The sequence below is a fragment of the Nothobranchius furzeri genome, chromosome 9 (assembly GCF_043380555.1).
Source record: "Nothobranchius furzeri strain GRZ-AD chromosome 9, NfurGRZ-RIMD1, whole genome shotgun sequence".
Lineage (NCBI taxonomy): Eukaryota > Metazoa > Chordata > Actinopteri > Cyprinodontiformes > Nothobranchiidae > Nothobranchius > Nothobranchius furzeri.
The window spans coordinates 48,353,785-48,373,088 of record NC_091749.1 but is presented as its reverse complement, the minus strand read 5'-3'; the positions used below and the strand labels follow the sequence as shown (position 1 = coordinate 48,373,088).

The 19,304-nt window shown below is 38.7% G+C and overlaps 1 protein-coding gene across 5 annotated transcripts in view; it reads right to left on the bottom strand.

The window, feature by feature from the left end:
• kcnq1.1 (potassium voltage-gated channel, KQT-like subfamily, member 1.1) overlaps window positions 1–19,304 on the bottom strand; it is a 102,101-nt gene that overhangs the window by 18,184 nt on the left and 64,613 nt on the right. For all 5 annotated transcript variants that reach the window (XM_070554506.1, XM_070554505.1, XM_070554508.1 and 2 more), the window contains exons 8-10: window positions 13,111–13,221; window positions 4,598–4,693; window positions 4,299–4,415 (exon numbers count right to left, since the gene is read on the bottom strand). In XM_070554506.1, the coding sequence (XP_070410607.1) occupies window positions 4,299–4,415; window positions 4,598–4,693; window positions 13,111–13,221 (324 nt within the window). The remainder of the gene's footprint in view (window positions 1–4,298; window positions 4,416–4,597; window positions 4,694–13,110; window positions 13,222–19,304) is intronic.

Below are 19,304 nucleotides of genomic sequence, written 5' to 3'. Positions count from 1 at the left end.
TACTTTATAAATTACTTTCAACAGCTGCCACTAACTGTGGTCATTGCCTCAACATAAAAACACAACAATTTGTTTTACAATGCTGATTTGGTTGGGAAGAATGATAACACCTAGCATCCAACACGCGCAAACACACTTAGAGCCAACATTATTGTTGGACACATTGGAAAAGTCGAACAGCACCAGGATCTCATTCCTCAGATTGGAACTGCTACTCGCGGTGCAAAATTAACACCAACCAAAAATAGAACCATCAAAACACTGAGAAAACAGACAAATAACAGCCAACACAAACATATAAATAAAACCCCAACCACCCAGTTGTCTGTCTCACCAAACTGCTGCACTTCAGCACTTTTACCATGGATCCTCCATTCATAATGCACTCATGTATTTAGCAACAGAACACCACTGGCGTGAGAGGTTCTCCCCTCAGTAATACCAGAGAATGAGAAACAGCTGGCTGCTACCACTACAGCAACAATCTCATTTAATGTGGAAATGCATGTTCTGGTATTAGGTGTGCATGGCCTAGGGATGATAGTTGACATGAGGAGTGAGAGTTATGCAACCATGTTTGTGTTTCAAAGCCAGCTTGTTTTGCAGATTTGCTATTGCAGCTTTAATTGTGTCTGTTTTTTGCAAATGGGTCACAAACCCCTCTCGCAGTTCTCACATTTCTTGCACATTTTGACCCATGAAAACTATATTGAGAATTGGTTGAGATGGATTCCAAACACCTGAATGTTTAGAGAGGGAAGGGTACATGTTCAAACCCTTCCAATCAGAAATAGAGCAAGTCCATGCAACCTGAAGAGGCAAAGGAGAACAGCTTGAAACAAGACATTTTGCAAATTCCTTTGACAGTTACAGCCCAGTGAAATATGGGATTAAATAGATGTTTTTGTGGACCAAGAAACCATCTACTTGTCAACACAACTCCCCTGCAGCAGTCGTCCCCACATTGATTCACCGCTCTCCTCTTGCAGCGTCGGGTTGCCTTCAAGGCTCAAACTGATGAAACTCATGATAACTGTGGGAAATACGATGACCCTACCCAGCAGCCTGTTGGTCCAAGGGGATCTAGATCTGGAATGAAACGCTGTAGGACATCCTATTATAGTTTTTGGTCTCGCATTCACGATTCTGCACACTTACAGTGGCAAAGAGGGAATGTGGGTTATGAATGACCATCGTATATGGACATCCACTTTCAATCTGTGTGTGAACAAAGTGCTTTGAAACAATAATTTAAAAAGTCATAACCAAACTGGGCAGCCAGTTACTCATTACGGGGAACTTTAGAACCTCTGCTTCCTGTACATTAACCACCCTACCTGTACATTTGGACATTTTTATACCAGTATATTACACCATATTATTGCTGCATTATTGACTCCTGGGACCTGAAACATAATTCTGTGCCATGTTGTATGAAAGTATAAATGGTCTGACAAAGAATCATCTTAAATTTTGAATCAAGTGGTCAAGTTTAGAGGCATAAAAACATAGTGACAGAGAACGTAAGAGCCAGAGAAACACAGTAATAAGGTCAGGTAATGAAATGAAGACATTATATGATTAAAGTGAACATGTTTAAGATCACAACTTGGTTTGGAGCTCAAATAGCATAAACAAATAAACAAATACATTCTGAAGTCTGATTTTTGGCTTGATGAATTTTGCCGTTAAAGTGGCAGTGTGTAGTTTCCTGGCACTAGGGGGTAGTACATACATACATTTCAGGGTAATTTTACACCATATCACCGTGACTGTCGCTACTTTAAAAAAACATTGCAGTAAATATTACCTGTGGAGCAGAAAGCATGCAACCTCAGCGTGACTCCTCAAACTTTGATAGTTCAGTTAACTCCATTGAGATAATGCAATGCTGATTGTAGTTTTCTGGTTCTGTAGTTTCCAGATCTGCTTGGGGTCCTGTGCCTGCTGATGACATCATCATACTACAGAAACTCCACTCGGCCAAAATATGTTGCATCTCTTTTGATTATGTTTTTTCACATAGCTTCTGGAAAGAGTTTAACAGTTTTGCTATTAAATTAATGTTTCTTACTACTGAAATGTTTGCGAACATGGAAAAGTAGTGTGACGTCATTAACAGGCACAGGACACCGGGCTGGCCAAAAAGAAACATGGTGTCTTATATGTAGAGCTGAAACAACTAATCGATTTAATCGATTATAATCGATTATTAAAATAGTTAACAACTTTTTTAGTCATCGATTAGTTGTTTAATAATCATATTTTACCGCATAAAGTCTATTTTTACCACAATCTGACATCGGCTACAATCTGTTAAATTTGCCGCCAGTGTGTGGCAGTAATGAGCCACTGATCTACCAGTGGAGCCGTAGAAGAAGAAATGAGCCAATGAGTGCCCTCGGTTTTCATGACGTATCACGTTACTGACGCTCATCTTGCTGTGAGAGATGGCGGAACAAGAAGAAATACGGAAGAAAAATAGAAGCGACAAAACTGAAGAGAAACCCCGGACTTCACTCTAGATGCCTTGAAAAGACGGGTGACCTGCAAAATATGCAAAAACCATCTAGCATGGCACGGAAGCACGACGTCCCTAAGTGAACATTTGAGACGAAAACATGTGGGGGCTGATGCAGCAGAGGAAGAGCACCGCGGTCAAGTGAGCCGTCATTTGGAAGAGCCAGCCCGGTAAGTAACAGAAAATAAACAAGCTGGACTTAGTGTTTTAGCTGAGATCGTTATAGTGGATGTTAAACATGTTTTTTTGCCGCGTCAGTCTACGGTGTTCTACTTTTGATTGACTAGATGCAATCGTGAATCTCCTCCGTGTTGTGTATCATGCGCTTGCCAAATTTAGCACGTCTGTTTATAAGAATGTTCTGGTTAAGAGAAAAAACGGCACAAACCCATAACCATGTTCCTCATTCAAAAAAGGACAACTCCGCGGAGAAAAATATACAGACGAGCTGTGTCCAGGTGAATATAACGCGGCATAGTTGTACGCTTTCAATTTATAAATACAGGAGAAATTCAGAAAAAGTCATTTTTTACTATTAAAAGGCTGTTTTACTGTCTAACGCTGTAAAACGCCTCACAACACATTTTTTATCATGTTTCTTAAACAGTATTACACAAAATAAACATTTTTCACATTTTCTAGCTAATTTAAACACTCCCGACTCAAAATAAAAACCTCATGAGCTTCTTACTTAGAGCTTTTTAATAGTAAAAAAAATTAGACTTTTTTTCTGAATATCTCCTGTTGCGGGCTATTTTGTAGAACGTAATCCTCAAAATAAATGATCACTGTATATTGTTAATTAATTCAAATAATATAATATTTAGTGTTGTAGTGTGTGTGCTGCTTTATTTTATATGTGTACTTATTTCAGTCTATTTGTGTTTCTTATGCAGAAAAAAACAAGCAACGATGGACAACTACATGGGGAACAAGACACTCACCCCCCAGCAATTCATACCACTTACAAACTCTATTCTAAACATGCTGGTAAAAGACATGAGGCCACTATCCATGGTGGAAGGAGCAGGCTTCCAGCTAATGCTAAAAAATTATTCTGGACTGATATTTTGCACTGTTTAGCTCATTTTATACTGCTGACTGTTCATGTGCAATAAAATAGATTGCAGTCAACTGCACACTTTTCTTATATATTTTTTTCTTAACTGAAATGCATCCATCACTTGTATAGGTTAAATAGCTAAACAATAACGAACCGATTAATCGATTAATCGAAAAAATAATCGACAGATTAATCGATTATGAAAATAATCGTTAGTTGCAGCCCTACTTATATGGCATCCCCAAAGACGCTAGACCCACGCTCTATGTGCTTTAGACCCAATTTTTATGGTTATATGTTACAAAGCCGGCAATTTTTTAATGAGTGGACATGGTTTTATTCATTTTCAACATTTTGATGGATATTTCCAGTGATTGAAGGTAAAACTACACATTGCCACTTTAAATCGTCATTACACCACCAAACTTACCAAAAAAATAATTGTTACTGAAGAATTCCAAGTTTTTTGATTCAACTAATAAATTATATTCACATACACAAAGTTTGTGCTGCTGCACTGGCTAGTCTCATTTATTTTATTCTTATGGCTTTCAGACCAAATGTTTTATTCCGAAGCATAGCAACATAATCATCAAGTCAAACCAATAAACTCAAAAAAGAAAATAAATTCACCTCCACTTGAACTGCTGTGAATAAAATATGTATATAAAATAAAGTTGCAATAGCCAGTGAAATCTCAAAATGATTACTAACCGATTTTTTGGGCTTGGGGCTGGACAGAGAGGCAGCAGGAATGTGGGATTTCTTTCTCAAAAAGAGCTTGAATGTGGTCGAATCAAAGTTCTCCACTGCAAAACATCTCCATGATGCCTGTTGGGATATGAAAATAAAAATATTTAAGTTGGACTGGACATTCTTTGTTCTGAAACACATTAAAAGAAAAAAGAACAGGAAGAAGTACATGAAAGGATAGTCTCAATAATGAAAGTTAGTCTTTGAGACCATTCAGCCCTGCTACTTTTTTAGGTTCTGTTTGAGCATTTTTCAAATACCTGTATGAGGCAGGCAGCTGCAGGGATCTGTCTGTTGAAGTGTTTCTGCCTTTGCTTCTGCTGCACCTTTAGGGCAAAGCCTGAGCCTAAAATTCCCTGTGAGCAACAACACAGTAGATTTCTTCCTCATTAATTCAGTTTGTAACCATCCAGAACCTGGAATGGATGTGAGCCAAATATGGATAGATGTGAAATATGTGATGTTGAAGGTGGGAATATTTCTGTCTATTTACCTTTTGTTTAAACACAATTATATTGCTATTTTTGTAATGTATAAAAATTACAGAACATACACTGCCCAGCCTTAACTAAACAAATAGGTATAGGCCTCCAATTGGATCATTACTGCATGGCTAACTAGTTATTTAACCCCAACTGATGCAATGAGTTGCTTAAACAACCATGTGGAAAGACACATCTGGTGGTCGTGGAAAAGATGTTAATCTGTTTGAGAAGGGTCAGATCATTGGCGTGCATCAAGCAGAGAAAACATCTAAGGATTCAATTCAATTCAATTCAAGTCAAGTTTATTTATATAGCGCCAAATCACAACAAGAGTCATCTCAAGGCACTCCACAAAGTAAACATTCCAAAATAGGTCAGTTCATTAGGCCAATCAGTAAAAATTTTTATATATAAGGACCCCAGCAGATTGCATTGAGTCACTCACTGGTGTCAGTGTCTTTACAGTAATCCTCATACTAAGCAAGCATTTAGTGACAGTGGAGAGGAAAACTCCCTTTTAACAGGAAGAAACCTCCAGAGGATCCTGGCTCAGTATAAGCAGTCATCCTCCACGACTCACTGGGGATCGAGAAGACAGAGCACACACACACATACATGCACGCATGCACACACACACACACACACACACACACACACACACACACACACACACACACACACACACACACACACACACACACGCACATTTAGTAAGAAATAAACTTTATTGTCTTTATCCTAGTGAATCTATAATTAAACGGGTAAACTAGTGGTAGCACATTTCATGTCAAAGAAAGTAAAATGTTATTATCAGGAGAGGGAGAATGTTTAAGTGGTTAGCAGCAGTGTTTGAGCCGATGGCCCCCTCCATGAGGCCACCTCAGCTCAGCAGGACACCAGGAGATTGCAAAAACAACTAAACCTGGGTTAAGAACTGTTTAATGCATTATTAAAAACTGATCTGATGAGTCCAGATGGACCCTGTTCCAGAATGATGGTGCATCAGGGTAAGAAGAGAGGCAGAGGAAGTGATGCACCCATCATGTCTAGTGCCTACTGTACAAGCCTGTGGGGGCAGTGTTATGATCTAGGGTTGCTGCAGTTGGTCAGGTCTAGGTTCAGCAACAAGATGTGCTCCAAGAACAAGGTCAGCTGACTACTTGAATACACTGAATGACCATGTTATTCCATCAATAGATGTTTTCTTCCCTGATAGTACAGACATATTCCAAGATGACAATGCCAGGATTCACGGAGCTCAAATTTTGAAAGAGTGGTTCAGGAAACATGAGATACTGCATACCGATGCACCATCTCCAGGAATCAGAAGTGAGCCACATCACAGCTGAGCTTCAATCAGCAGGAATCTTATTTCCTGATATTTGGACATCTTGCCCCAGATTGGATAACAGCTAATGCTAACGGTTAGCTTCTAAAAGTCGAGACATTCTCTGTTGTTTCCTTTATGCTAGGGATGCACCAATACCACTTTTTTCACAATACCAATACTTGGATCTGAGTACTTGACGATACTGATACTTCTACCACACCAAAAAATCCAATGAATTGGAATGCAGGTTTAATTTTCTTCTCTGCTTTGAACAGGAAAAGACTGTGGGGTAGATAAAAAAATAAAATGTATAAACAGAAATGATCACAAAACTAAAATATACGGTGAACAGAAAAGACAAGATACCAGGAAGCCGCTTTCAGGCAACTGCATTTGTATCGGTTCCTGGTATCAGTGAACTTTTACCAATACTAGTATCGGTGCATCGCTACTTTATGCCAAACCAACAACAGTCTTTCCCATTGCCAGTCAAGATGGGTGAGTCCATGAATGTTGAGTGAGAGAAGATCTGTCAGACTTTTTAGATTTTCACCGTCTATTTTCTAACAGAAGCGAATTTAGGAGATGGGTGTAGGAGACTATTCTCATGTTCAGCCTGCAAGAACAACTCTGAGTGACTGGTTGTAAACAGAAATGTGATTTTACAAACTTTTTTTTCAGTGTTCCACACAGGTGCACCACAATAACCTGCCCTACCATTGCTGCAAAATAAATTCCATCTGTCCAATCTAACCAGCCAGATCATCTAGCCACTTTTATGCATCTATTTTAAACTACTTGAGACTGGTACAGAACTCTTGCTCTGTATTGGTACATTTCTACAGCCCTTATTTAAACAAACTGGATTCTTAATGAGGCAAATATGTGATGTAAATAAGAACTCTTTACACACTTTCACTGCAAAGCCACAACAAAGACCTCAGCAGATAATGTAGTATACCTTTTTAATGTAAGACTGATGCTTTATTTGACTGACTTTATAAAAGACGTTCCCATCCACATTTTATCGTAGATAAATCAGTTGTGAGTTCTTTTTAAGTGTAATATGAACGAAAACGTGAATCTGTGGCTTCAATAAACTTCAATACATTGTTCATATTTATTGAGAGGCAATTTCCTTCTGATCAGTGTGCTAGCGGGGAAAGACTGCAATGTTTGGGAGCATAGCTGGCTTGATTGACATGCCTGTGAGTATATAATTCAGAGACTGGTGATGAGTCACTGGGGAAACAACACCTGTGAACTTGAGTCGAATGTAAATTGTTTTGGCTTTTGGCTTTTATCTTGTTGCCATCTGTTGGTGAAATAGGCAATACAACTCTGACAGACAGAAACACCATTGGCTTTGTTGTGTTTTCTCATCTGTTTAATTGTCATCAAAACTGTTGTTTGTACTGTCATTAATTAGACTAATAAGCCAGCAAAGTTATATCCATTTTTATAGAAGAACTTTTATTCTGTATGCACTTCTAGGATGAAAACATCAGTCTCTATAATGACTTGCAAAGGCGTTTTTTAACCAGGCAGCAGGGGTCACGAGTATTATTCTTCTGAATTGTCCATTTTTAAGCTTCACCTTTACCTGTTATTTCAGAGCTTCTGATTTTCGTCAAAGTTTCTGCACTTCGGGCTCCAAAGAGGGACTTCATAACAAAGTTTCTCCATCTTCTTCCATTGTTCAACAGTGAAGCCAAAGTATCCCGTTAATGGGTGCTGCCGGTACAGCAGAGAAATGGGACTGAAAGGCCAGCTGACCCTTTCACACACAAGAATAGTGCTTTTTAAGTAATGTGTTACTAATTTCAACAGAACACAAGAAAATTTGGTAACACCTTAGTTTAGGAACACAAATTAAGCATTAATTAGCTGCCAATTAATATGCATATCAATGGACTACTAAGTCAGAATTAGTCATTATTAAGCTATTGCAGTGTTATGAATATGCCATTTCTGCCATTAACAGCTGCCCTTTGACACAGTGACAGTGTGCATAAGTTGCCAAGGTCGTGCACCTGCTTCGGGTGTTAACATTCTAGCAAAGAAGACAGAAGAAGGACGAAGAACGCTTTTCATTAGTTAATCAAAGAACTTTATTTCTAATAAAGCTAATCAAAACAACTGTTGGTCAATAATAATCAGGTGACTGATCTGTGAAATCACAATGTTATGATTTATGTGTTTAATGAATAACAGGACATTGGACTAACTGAGCTAGACATTCTGATCCACATAAGGTAAACACATGACACATTGTTCACTCATCCAATCAGAACTTCCTTTCTGATGCGTGGCAGAGCTCTGTGGTGTTTAGTTAATCTGTTCACTCCGATTGGCTAAGATTCAAAAACAACTAAGCTTAATGAAACAGAACAACGCCATTTTAGTTCAGTTCCACCGCCAGTTTCAACGTAGTTCCAACGCGAGTTCAACCAGCTCTCAAATCCATCTGATGTCCATCATCGCTAAGTGAAGTACAGGCTGGCCAGCTGTATTTTCTACTTTTAAGCTGAGAACTGTCAAGCTGGAAAACTCTGTCGTTTTATCAACAAGACGACGGTTCCTTCAGAATAAAAGCTGAACTCTATGACCCAATAAAGGGGGGTCTCTACGTGATGCTGAAATCTGCCGTTGTACCGGGAGACTATCCATAGACTGGTTTGTTGTGCTGCCGATGCTGTTTCACCAGTTCCAGCACCAAGGAGGGTCGAGGACCTGGCATCCGGATCTAACACGGAGGTCTCCGCGTTCGGTACGTAGATCAGCATAGATTGCGTCTCATGTCTTCCTCCTGAAATCCATCGTTGGTCAGTTAGGGCAACAACACCTCGCACTCAGACTCGCCTCCACCAGATGGAGATTCTGAACTGACACACACACACCAACACTTCAGCATCACATCCATTTGCATCCATCATTAGAGAGTTAGTCCTGGTGATTGTTTCGAATTATTATAAAATAAATATTCTTAAACGTCCCATCTCTCTCTCTCTCTCTTTTCTTGTCTCTAAGTCAATACAAAGTGTTTGAATAAAATTCCCTGTGGTAAAAATAACCTCTTCTGATTCTAAGTGCCCGGTCCAAAGATTAATGATCCAGCTCAGGTTTAGATCAGTGATATCTCTGGACCTTAATAAAAGTGTAAGAATATACCAACTATATTCCGCTACACTATTATTAGGTGCAATTACCAATGCTGTAATTCTAACATTAACAGGCCATAAATTAAGAGTTTTACTATAATAAAGTAAATGGTTTGTTGCTGATTAACGCTCATACTAATTAGATCAAATCAATCTGTGGCTTTTAAAGAAGTAATTCAAGGGGAATAATTATTCTGCATTAATAACCAAAAATATTTTGTTGTGGTGTTATGTACATAAACACCAAACTCCACATTTTAATAGAGCACAATCCATTAACCACTTGTAAGCAAGAATCTGTTCCCCATTCTAAAGTCAGATTTTGTTCATACCTAATTACTAGTAGTTCTGTATTAATTAACCACTTAAAGGCAAGAATATGCTCCCCTTGAATTACTTCTTTAAAAGACACATATTGATTTGAGACTTAGTATGTGCATTAATCACAATCCCCCACAATGCGGGTGAAAAATTGAGGCCAACCCGGAAGTACCAAAAATTGCAGATCCACCCTCATCCGCTGGGGGCTGGTGTCAGAAGCGAGCAAATCCTCATTGACTCCCATGTTAAAAATACCAATTTCACAGCAGAAATAAACATGTTTACAGCCTGGTACCAAAACATGTTTTTTGTTTAAATGATCTAGTTTACACTCATGACAACTCTGAGGGGGGTGAATTTTTTTCTCACTCTTCTGTTTCAGTGTATTAAAAGCCTAAAACTCTGTATAATTAATGAGCATCCGACCCACGTGACCACAGAGCTAGCTCCGTGGAAAGGCCTCAGTAGCGCCTCAGTCTGGCTTGGAAACTGCTCGGGGATTTTGAGTCTCTCTGTTTGTGTATTCTTTTTTTGGATATTTTTTGTGCAATTGCTGGACAAAATGACTTGCTGTGGCATTAGTTGCACTAATAGAGCATCCAAGGAGTCTCAACTTCATTTTTTTCGGTAAGTAAAATTATATTTATGTATTTTAGGTCACTGCCGAGCTGAGCTTAGATGTTAACATGTACTGTTTAACCATGAAATTTAAATGTAATAGGGTAAAACCCAGTGCATTTAACATAATGCTGCACTTTAGAAAATGGGTTGAAATATAACATGTTGGTGGAGCTGGGTTCCGACTATCGGCTTGTGGAGCTCTCGGGAGACCGATGTTTTCCACCCGTTTCTCCCCTCCCCGCAGCTCGGCGCATCTCTGTCTGATCGCGGCTTCTGTCTGCTGCCAGCCGGCTTGTGGTTCTCCCCTCCCCGCAGCTCGGCGCATCTCTGTCTGATCGCGGCTTCTGTCTGCTGCTGGCTTGTGGTTCTCCCGCAGCTCGGCGCATCTCTGTCTGATCGCGGCTTCTGTCTGCTGCGCGGGTTGCCGGCTTTCAGCAGCTTTCGGGAGACCTCTGTGTTCCACCCGGTTTTACCCAGCGGTCAGCCCAGCGTATCTCTGACTCAGAAGCTCTGGTGTTGTGCACAGTTAACTCCGGTTGTAGCTAGGTTGCTACCTCCGTTAGCTTAGCTCCCACCTCCGCGTTAGCTTTGGGTTAGCTTCAGGTTAGCTTCAGGTCAGCTTGTAGCTAGTTCGACCGGGTGTCGTCAGTTGATCCCAGCCGTACAGCCCCGCCCTCAGCTCCACCTCTCTTCCCTTTTGTGGAATTGTTTGGGGTTGACGGAACCTGTGACACGGTCAAAATGGCGGTGGTGGTCACCTCCCATTTTAGCTCAAAAATTTATTATTGCAGCCTATGGAAACCCATTGTCCAATATTTATATGTCGATGGTTAATCAACAACCAACCAGTTACTTTCAGTTAACAAACCATTATGAATGGCTTATTATGATAACACTCCTAATTTATGGCCTGTTAATGTTAGAATTACAGCATTAGTAATAAGCTGTTAATAAGTGCTTAACAATGACTAGTAATCTGTTATGCATATTAATTGCAGCTAATTAGTGGTTAAGTTGTGTTCCCTAAACTAAAATGTTACCGAAAATTTTATATCTGAACATGTAGTTGACAGATTTAAACTATGGGAATGAGCAGGGGCCATAAAACTTTGTTATCTGAGATGTATTTCTATTATTTATTCAGGAAAATTAACCATTAGTTCCCATAGGGGATGAGGTGTAAAATGTTTACTGCAGTCAGCCACTACAGGGCACATTTGTTCCTTGTTGCTATAACTTCATGTTTGTTTCTTACCTCCAGGCCTTTTTCTTTGTGTATGCTTTCAAAAAACAATACATCTTTTTTCATCAAAAAACAAGTTACAAGCAGACTGGGAACTTAATTAAATAAACCTTTAATGGTTGACAGTGGCGGCTGGTTAAGTTTTTATTTTGTTTTATGTTTATTTTTTTTAATGGCAGGGCACATTTAACAGATTTTGTGCAGATGGCAACTTACCTGCTGAGAAATTTGCTTGGTCTATTGCAGGAAGGTGCACATGTTCAACAAGTCAACTTTTTATTATTATGAGTTTCCATGTCTACACGACAGATGAGCAAAATGCATCCAGGAGAAGCAGGAACACTGGCAACATGCAATAACAGAGGACTTCTTACTCGACTTCTGAATGGCACCATGGTCCCATTCCTCGAAATGGAACTGCTACTCACAGTGCAAAATTAACGCCAACCAAAAATATCACCATCAGAACTTTAAACCAGAGACTAACAACAACAAACACATCTCTAGTAATAGAACCCCAACAAAACACCCCAAAACATACCAAAATAGAATAAAACAACTGAAACCCAGCTAACCACAATGCACCTCACCCACTGCCTGTTCCACAGTGGGCAGGGTCACTACACAACAGACTGCAACAAACTTGTACCAAAAACATCCTTAAAATTTACCAATATATGGAAAGTCAGAAGCAAAACAAAGATAATTTCATGAAGTCAAAAGTGTCTTACATTTGTTGGTCTATGGTCTTAATAATCTGTTATAGTACAAAAATCCACTTTTTACCTGTTGGGGAGTGTTCATAAGTCTCTGATGCCACATTCCATCATTTTCTGGTTCTTCATAATTAAAAAAAACAACTGATTCGGTCATGGTAAAAGTGTGAAAAAACATGTTTAAACTACACTTACATGCTGAACATACACAACACTTATGTATGTTGTATAGATTGTTGAATTTAATTTTATGTTGTTTTTTATATTTTGTTATTTCTATCTTCACCTTCTTTTTCTGTGAGACTGGTGGGGCGGGGCTCTAGTGCCCCCATGGGCAAGCCGCCAAAGATGGTTGATAAAATAACATGTTCATGAAGTTCTTTGCACAAAATCTCTCTCGCATAAAGCAATTTAAACAGTTTTGTTTTTGAAAAATGTAGAACCTTCTAGAATGAGCTGTTTGAGGGCTCTGTCAGTATAAAGAAAACAAGCTGGAGTTGGCCTGCCCACCCATCCCCCGCTCAGGCTGCTATAGGCTTAGAAGCTCCAATATTTGGGAGGGGCTCAGAGTAGAGGTGTTTATACTGCCACAGCAAATCTTACTTGGAAGTGAGAGGTGGTTCTATTTTACTTGCCCTGTTTGTGACATCACAAAAGGAGAACTTTTAAAACAGTTTTTTTTGGGCACATAATTCCTTAAACCAAACACAGACAGTAAACAAATGGATGTTTTTTTCTCATGTGGACTGCTTTTAGAGGCAGTAGAGACCTATATGGCAGCATAAAAATTATGCAAAAGCTGTGTTTTGCATAAAATGTCCTGTTTAATAATAAAACCCTGAGACTGACGTGTTAAAATTAAATCCCATCGAGCAAAAACAAAATGTTCCACTTACTGCAGGCAGGGCAAAGAAAGATATAGCAAACACTGAGAAACAAGATGCAATGGTTTTTCCAATCCAGGTTTTTGGCACTTTGTCTCCATAGCCAATAGTAGTCACTGTCACCTAAAGGAAAAGAAAAACAAACAATAGTATAAATGTGAATAGAACTCATGTAGACTCTCAGTGATCTTGATGTTTATGGTAATTGGTGAATTTTGATAACATTGCTATATTGCTACTTGGTCAAATGTGAGTTCATGTTTCAAAACAAACAAGTCCACACTGCACAGCTGTGGCCAGATACAGGTCAGCACCAGAAGATTCTAGATGACTTGACAAGTCATACACAGTAGGTTGGTAAGTAGATGAATAATTTCATTAAAATATCGAGTTGTTGGTAACTGACAAAAGTAGCTTTAGACATTTTTGGAGTGGACAATTTTTTTCTAATTCATCGTTAGCATAGTAAGCTCAATTTTAGCCTCTAGCCTTGATTATCCAATATTGAGTGTCTCTGGAACCAGGGAGGCAAGACAGACTGTAAACAGAGTCTACACCCCTCTTCTGCCATTTTAAAAGGAAATTTGTTTCAATGCAACCTTCCTTCCAACATGATTGAGTCATTAGACTGTTTTGTGTGCATTTGATTGTAAAATTGTTACTTAATAATAATAATAATAATGCACTGAACTTATGTAGCGCTTTTCAGGACACTCAAAGATGCTTTTCACACACTCTCACATTCACACACTGCCAGTGATGGTAAGCTACTTTGTAGCCACAGCCGCCCTGGGGTGGTCTGACAGAGACGAGGCTGCCATTTGGCGCCGTCAGCCCCTCTGACCACCACCAACACAGGCAAGTTGGGTGAAGTATCTTGCCCAAGGACACAATAGCAGAATACCCCTGGCAGGAGCTGGAATCGAACCCATGAAACTCAGATGATGGGGCAACCCGCTCTACCACCTGAGCTAATGCTTGTACCTTTGATTTCTGTCATAAATTCCTAGTTTCTGACCACAAGCTGACATTTTCACATTTGGCTTTAAAGCTGCTTTCTAGAGTTTTCCGCTTTCAGAAATGATGTATGATTTTTCAGAAATCTGTAAAAGCAATTATCTCATCATGTACTGTGATGAAATGTAAGCGATATATCTTTTAAAAATGTTTTTGGCTAAGCACGCCCCCTGCCCCACAGAGCTCCGTGCAATAGGAAACTGAGCACCGACCAAAACTAACCAATAGTGTTAAACTACCGCTTACTTGCTTCAAATTTAAGGAATACCTCGGCTGATGCAGAGTTGAGGAATTTTTCATGGACAAGAAAGTCTTTAAAATATAAATTATGAGAACAAAACATGGCATAAGAATAAAACTCATAAAACAACGTGTTTTAGCTATGTTTGTCGGCTACAGAAGCACATTTATAAACAGAAACGTGACGTCGCCATCTTAAACAAACAGAGCGACAGACTTTTTGTGTGATAAGCTTGTCAGCCACTTGATGGTGCCATCGTATAAGAGAAATACTCTGGAAAGAAGCTTTGGGCATTCGGAATGTACAGAATGTTTTTGGAAGAAAACAGGATGAAAAACAAACTACTTTCATTTGTGTAAAAAGATGCCAGCTGTGCTGGGCATGTGTGTGTTCTTTGTTATATTAGCCTCTGAAGTTTTTAAAAGGCTGAAGTTCATCCGATATTCTCTTCACTATTTGTTTTGCTTGAAGTGTTAGTATCCCACTGGATCTGCTCAGGAGTTCACTTGTAACTATGGTGAAAACAGAAGCACAGATAAAATGCAGATTATATTTTTAAACTTTCAGCAAAAATAAAGGACGAGGGAAGTGAAGAAATCTAAATATATTTTTAGAAGATAATAGAATGTATAAATTAGTGTTACCTGCTAATATTTCAGCAATCCCTCTTGTTACCATAAGCACACCAGCAGGTATGATTGATTTAAACTTAAAAACAGGAAGCAACTACATACAGGTAGCTGGTCAAATCACCAGATTAATGCCATAAATATTTTGTCAAACAAATTAGACTTTATGAACAAGACAAAAAACGAAATATATACATATCTAAAATTAAAGAACCTTTGGTTGCAGTAACTAAGAACACGTCCAAAACTAGAGATTTAAAGTTTTGAAGTTCAATGAAAGATTTAGAAAATGAGTCAGCTTTATTTTCTGCAGTTTGCACCCTAGAGGAGTAAAACAGCATAACTAGCAAAACAAGGTGACAACTTGTTTCTGATTTTGGAGTGTTACTTATCACTGTGCGCCTCATTAACATGAAAATATATATATACATTTTTTTACATCAAAACACATAAAGTGAAATTAGAAAGAGTCTGTCTGTTCCTTTGAGTTTTTTTTTTGTCTGTTTGTTTCAAGCCGTTCTGCAAGGGCAAGGGGTCAGTAAAGTCTAGTAAAGCCTAAAGCCTAATGTATACATGTATTGATGGAGACGTTTTGCCTTCTGACTTCTCCGCCAGCTCGAGATTGTTGCAAAGCAATTCCCCGCTGAGACAACAGAGTGTGTAGCTCTATTCTGGGGTATCCTGCCGCCTTTACAGTCACGTATCCGGTCCACAACAGTGTATTTACTATTGTGTTTTTTGTGTTTAGAGACTTTTTAACATGGACACCTCTTCATGTACTCGCCACCTCTATCCCCACGTTTCCCTTCATTTCTGTCCACGAATAAAATACTTGCTGCGTATCTTTTTTCACCTCCAGTCACAGCTGAATAACGTTTCAGGGTTTCCACATAGTATTCTTCAAACTGCTACATGTCTGCTGCTAGATATCTTCAGCTCTGTTTTTATATATTTTTTTGAGGGGGCAATTTACTTATAAAGCACTTTAAAACAACACAAAGATATGGTATAAACATAACAGATACCATATGAAAAATAAAAAGAAATACAGGTAAACAAAAACAAAACAGCAAAACAAGTGTCCCTTCTCACACCTGACTGAACACTAGCGAATAAAAGTGTTTTTAAACGAGTCTTAAACACTGCAAGCAATGGGGCCAGCCTGACATGAAGTGGAAGGTCGTTCCAGTCTTGGTGAGAGTACTGAAAAAGCACAATCTCCTCTGGATTTCATTTTTGACCTTGGAACGACCAACAACAGCTGATCTGCTAATCCTGATGATGTTCTGACATACCACAGGATAAGGAATATCGGGGCAAGTTCACAGACTTCTATCAGCACCACAGTGTCAGATTGACCTGTATGAAGAAGTTTGGCCTAAAGTTAACTTCAGGTCACTTTGATGAAACACTTGGCCATTTGGTACGCTACAATGGCGTTGCATGTCTCTGCACCAACACAGACGGAGAAGCATACATTAAGCTTAAGCCTCTCGAACACTGGTACAAGTATTGGTGGTTTTTAAGATCTATGTATTGGTACTTTGAAAATTTGGGTCTCAGCCTTTATCATGCTAACTAACATGCTAATTAACCCACCTAAGATTTGGTGCAAAGTTAAGAGCAGCTGACTTGAGAAGGGTTCCCACTGAGTGCTTTTCAGACTTTGTAGAATGAATCTGTTACGGTAAAAGAATCATGAGTCAGTTAAGCTGTGAGTTTGATTCAGTGTGTGGTTGTTCAGTGTGAGCTAATCAATGGCCAGTTTATGCATTAGGACAATATAATAGCAATAAGATGAAATAACCTTCAGGCAATAACTGACATCTTTTGGAGACAATTGTGCGGTCTAAAGCTTGCTCAGAGTGATATTTACCAGATTTTTTGTGAAGGCTGAATTTTGCACCGTGTGAGCCAGGCTTTTACTCAATTACAGTTTGGTCTCCAAACGCAAACCACTCAAAACAGAAAGGCAGAGGGCAATATTGTGATAAATTTGTGAAGGACATGCTCAGGAATGAAAAGTGGATCAAGAAGTTTAAAATTAGTTTTCAGTTGTTTTGGAAGCAGATGAACAACAAAAGCGCTATACTACTCAGCACTGAAGCATCATCCTGCACCCTCCAAGCATGGTTCAGATGAGAAGTTTGCTCTTTCACGTCTAAGTGCTTGTATCCTTCTTCACTTTTATTCAGTTTCTATCATGATGGTAATTCAAGAGTTTGGAGTTTTGTTATAAAACATTTAAGAATCACTTCTTAACTCAGAGTGTGTTATTGAGCGGCTCCTAGAAAAATGCCAGAAGGAAAGGAAGTATTTTAAAAGGAACAAGAACCAAGAAAGTCTTCTTTAGTCTGCCACTGTCGTCTACTTGGGATTTCTAAACTACAAAACACAGCTGACTGATCAATGACCCACTGATTAAAAAAAAAGAAATATCAGTACAGGAGGATGGTTGTTCCTAATAAAAACTGATGTCAGCATCCTTAACTGCCCGGCTTTTTATTTGCTTACACGGCAATGTGAATCACACGCGTTGCCAGTTTTTCTTTGTTCTGTGCAAAAACTCTAATGTTATCCAATCTGTAATAAATCATAGTTTGGACAGATAATGCTGCATGGGTGCATAAGTCCTCAAGTGGTTTATTTAAGCTTTTTTTTAAAGATTTTGTGCAAGTAAACACAATATTTTTCTTTTTTTTCACTGTTAGATAAAAGCTTGCTTTTAGTGATTTCTGTGTTTACTTTCTTGTCACAATACTCAACTTGTTCCTATCTCATGGAACATTTTAATGACATTGCTTTTTGTGAAATAAATGGATTACAAATTGATAATCAAACTGATAAATAATAAAAAGCTGGTTGTTTACATGTAATGCTGAGCAGTAAAAATAACCTGAGTCACTCAAGTGCCCCCTGTTGTTGTTCTGCTTTTGTTGTCCTTTAAATAGGTGCAGGAAGGTCAATCAATTGTAACTAATGGGGGCACACGCTGGTGAAATAAACGAATAATTATTTATTTTTGTTTACCTTCGAATCGGATCAGTGAATTCTGAAGATCGATCTCAACATGAGTGGACAAGTTTGTTCTCTATAGTAAACATTTGTCTCTCTCACCTTATTACTTAAACAAAGGAAAAATAAATATATGAGCCCTGATTCTAAATTACACAATAACTCACCAGGAATTCTGACACGGCAGCTGTTTCTGTTTGCACTCCACTCACTATGGAGTTGAGATTTGTGATAATTTCTTAGGAGTAAATCCTGCAGAAATGTTCAGAGCTGGCAGAAATGATAAAGTTTAGACTCCAAGAGAAAGGAAATCACTCGTAATCATCATAATAAAATAAAGATCTAAGCATATACTGCAGGTAATAAATACACTTAAGATAACGATCAACAGTCAAATAAAGAAGCGTTTAAGGGTTGTTGGCAACAACTCGAGAAAGCACCTCTGAAATTATCTCAACAACTGTGCGAGGGCGTGACTCATGTTTCACACACTAGAATTTGAACCTGTTTAAAAATTTTACATAAAACGTTTTGTCTAAAAATTAAATTGTGTGTGGTGATGACCAAATTAAGGATGAAGCAAAAAAAGGATGCAGAAGGTGAGTTTGCATTTGATTATGAATAATTAACAGACAACAACACCTGAAAAGGTGCTTTTTACATCTGAACATGTTTATCTTATTGAAACGTTTGTTAAGCTTCTCCGAGAACACGTTTGCTCTTCCTCTTATCTTCTCAAACTCACAGATTTAGTTTGGATGCAAAAGCATATTTACAGTTAAGATGATGTGAGGATGTTCTTTTTGGCTTTCAACCTCTTCTGCCTTTGAAAATATTCCCTCAGCAGGAACAGAACAATTCCCAGCGCTCTCACTGCAAGTAGTGCTGGGAAGTTTGTTCATGCTCTTGCCACCAAATCAGTAGATCCTTTTTTCGAGGAATTAGTTTTTCCTACAAAGTGGAAGATGATAATTACGTAGTTTGGACCTAACCTGCTCATTGACATCTGTCCATATATCTCTTTTACTTGCCGTTGACCTTGAAGGTATAAGGCTCTGGCTAATCCAGGAAGTAGAAGACACTAGCAGTATGAGCTGAGCTGACTGCCCGATACACTTTCAGTGTAGACTCGTTTTTTTATACTCCCTTTTAGTTATGTCTTCAAAGCCAAACATTTAAGTTATTGTTATCAGTTGTATGCTATTCATGTGCTTCCAAATCAAATTCCCCAATTTGCCAGTTTCCACTAATAGAACAGAAGACTTTATTGTAATAGCTCATGCAATTAAATTACAGATGGTCCG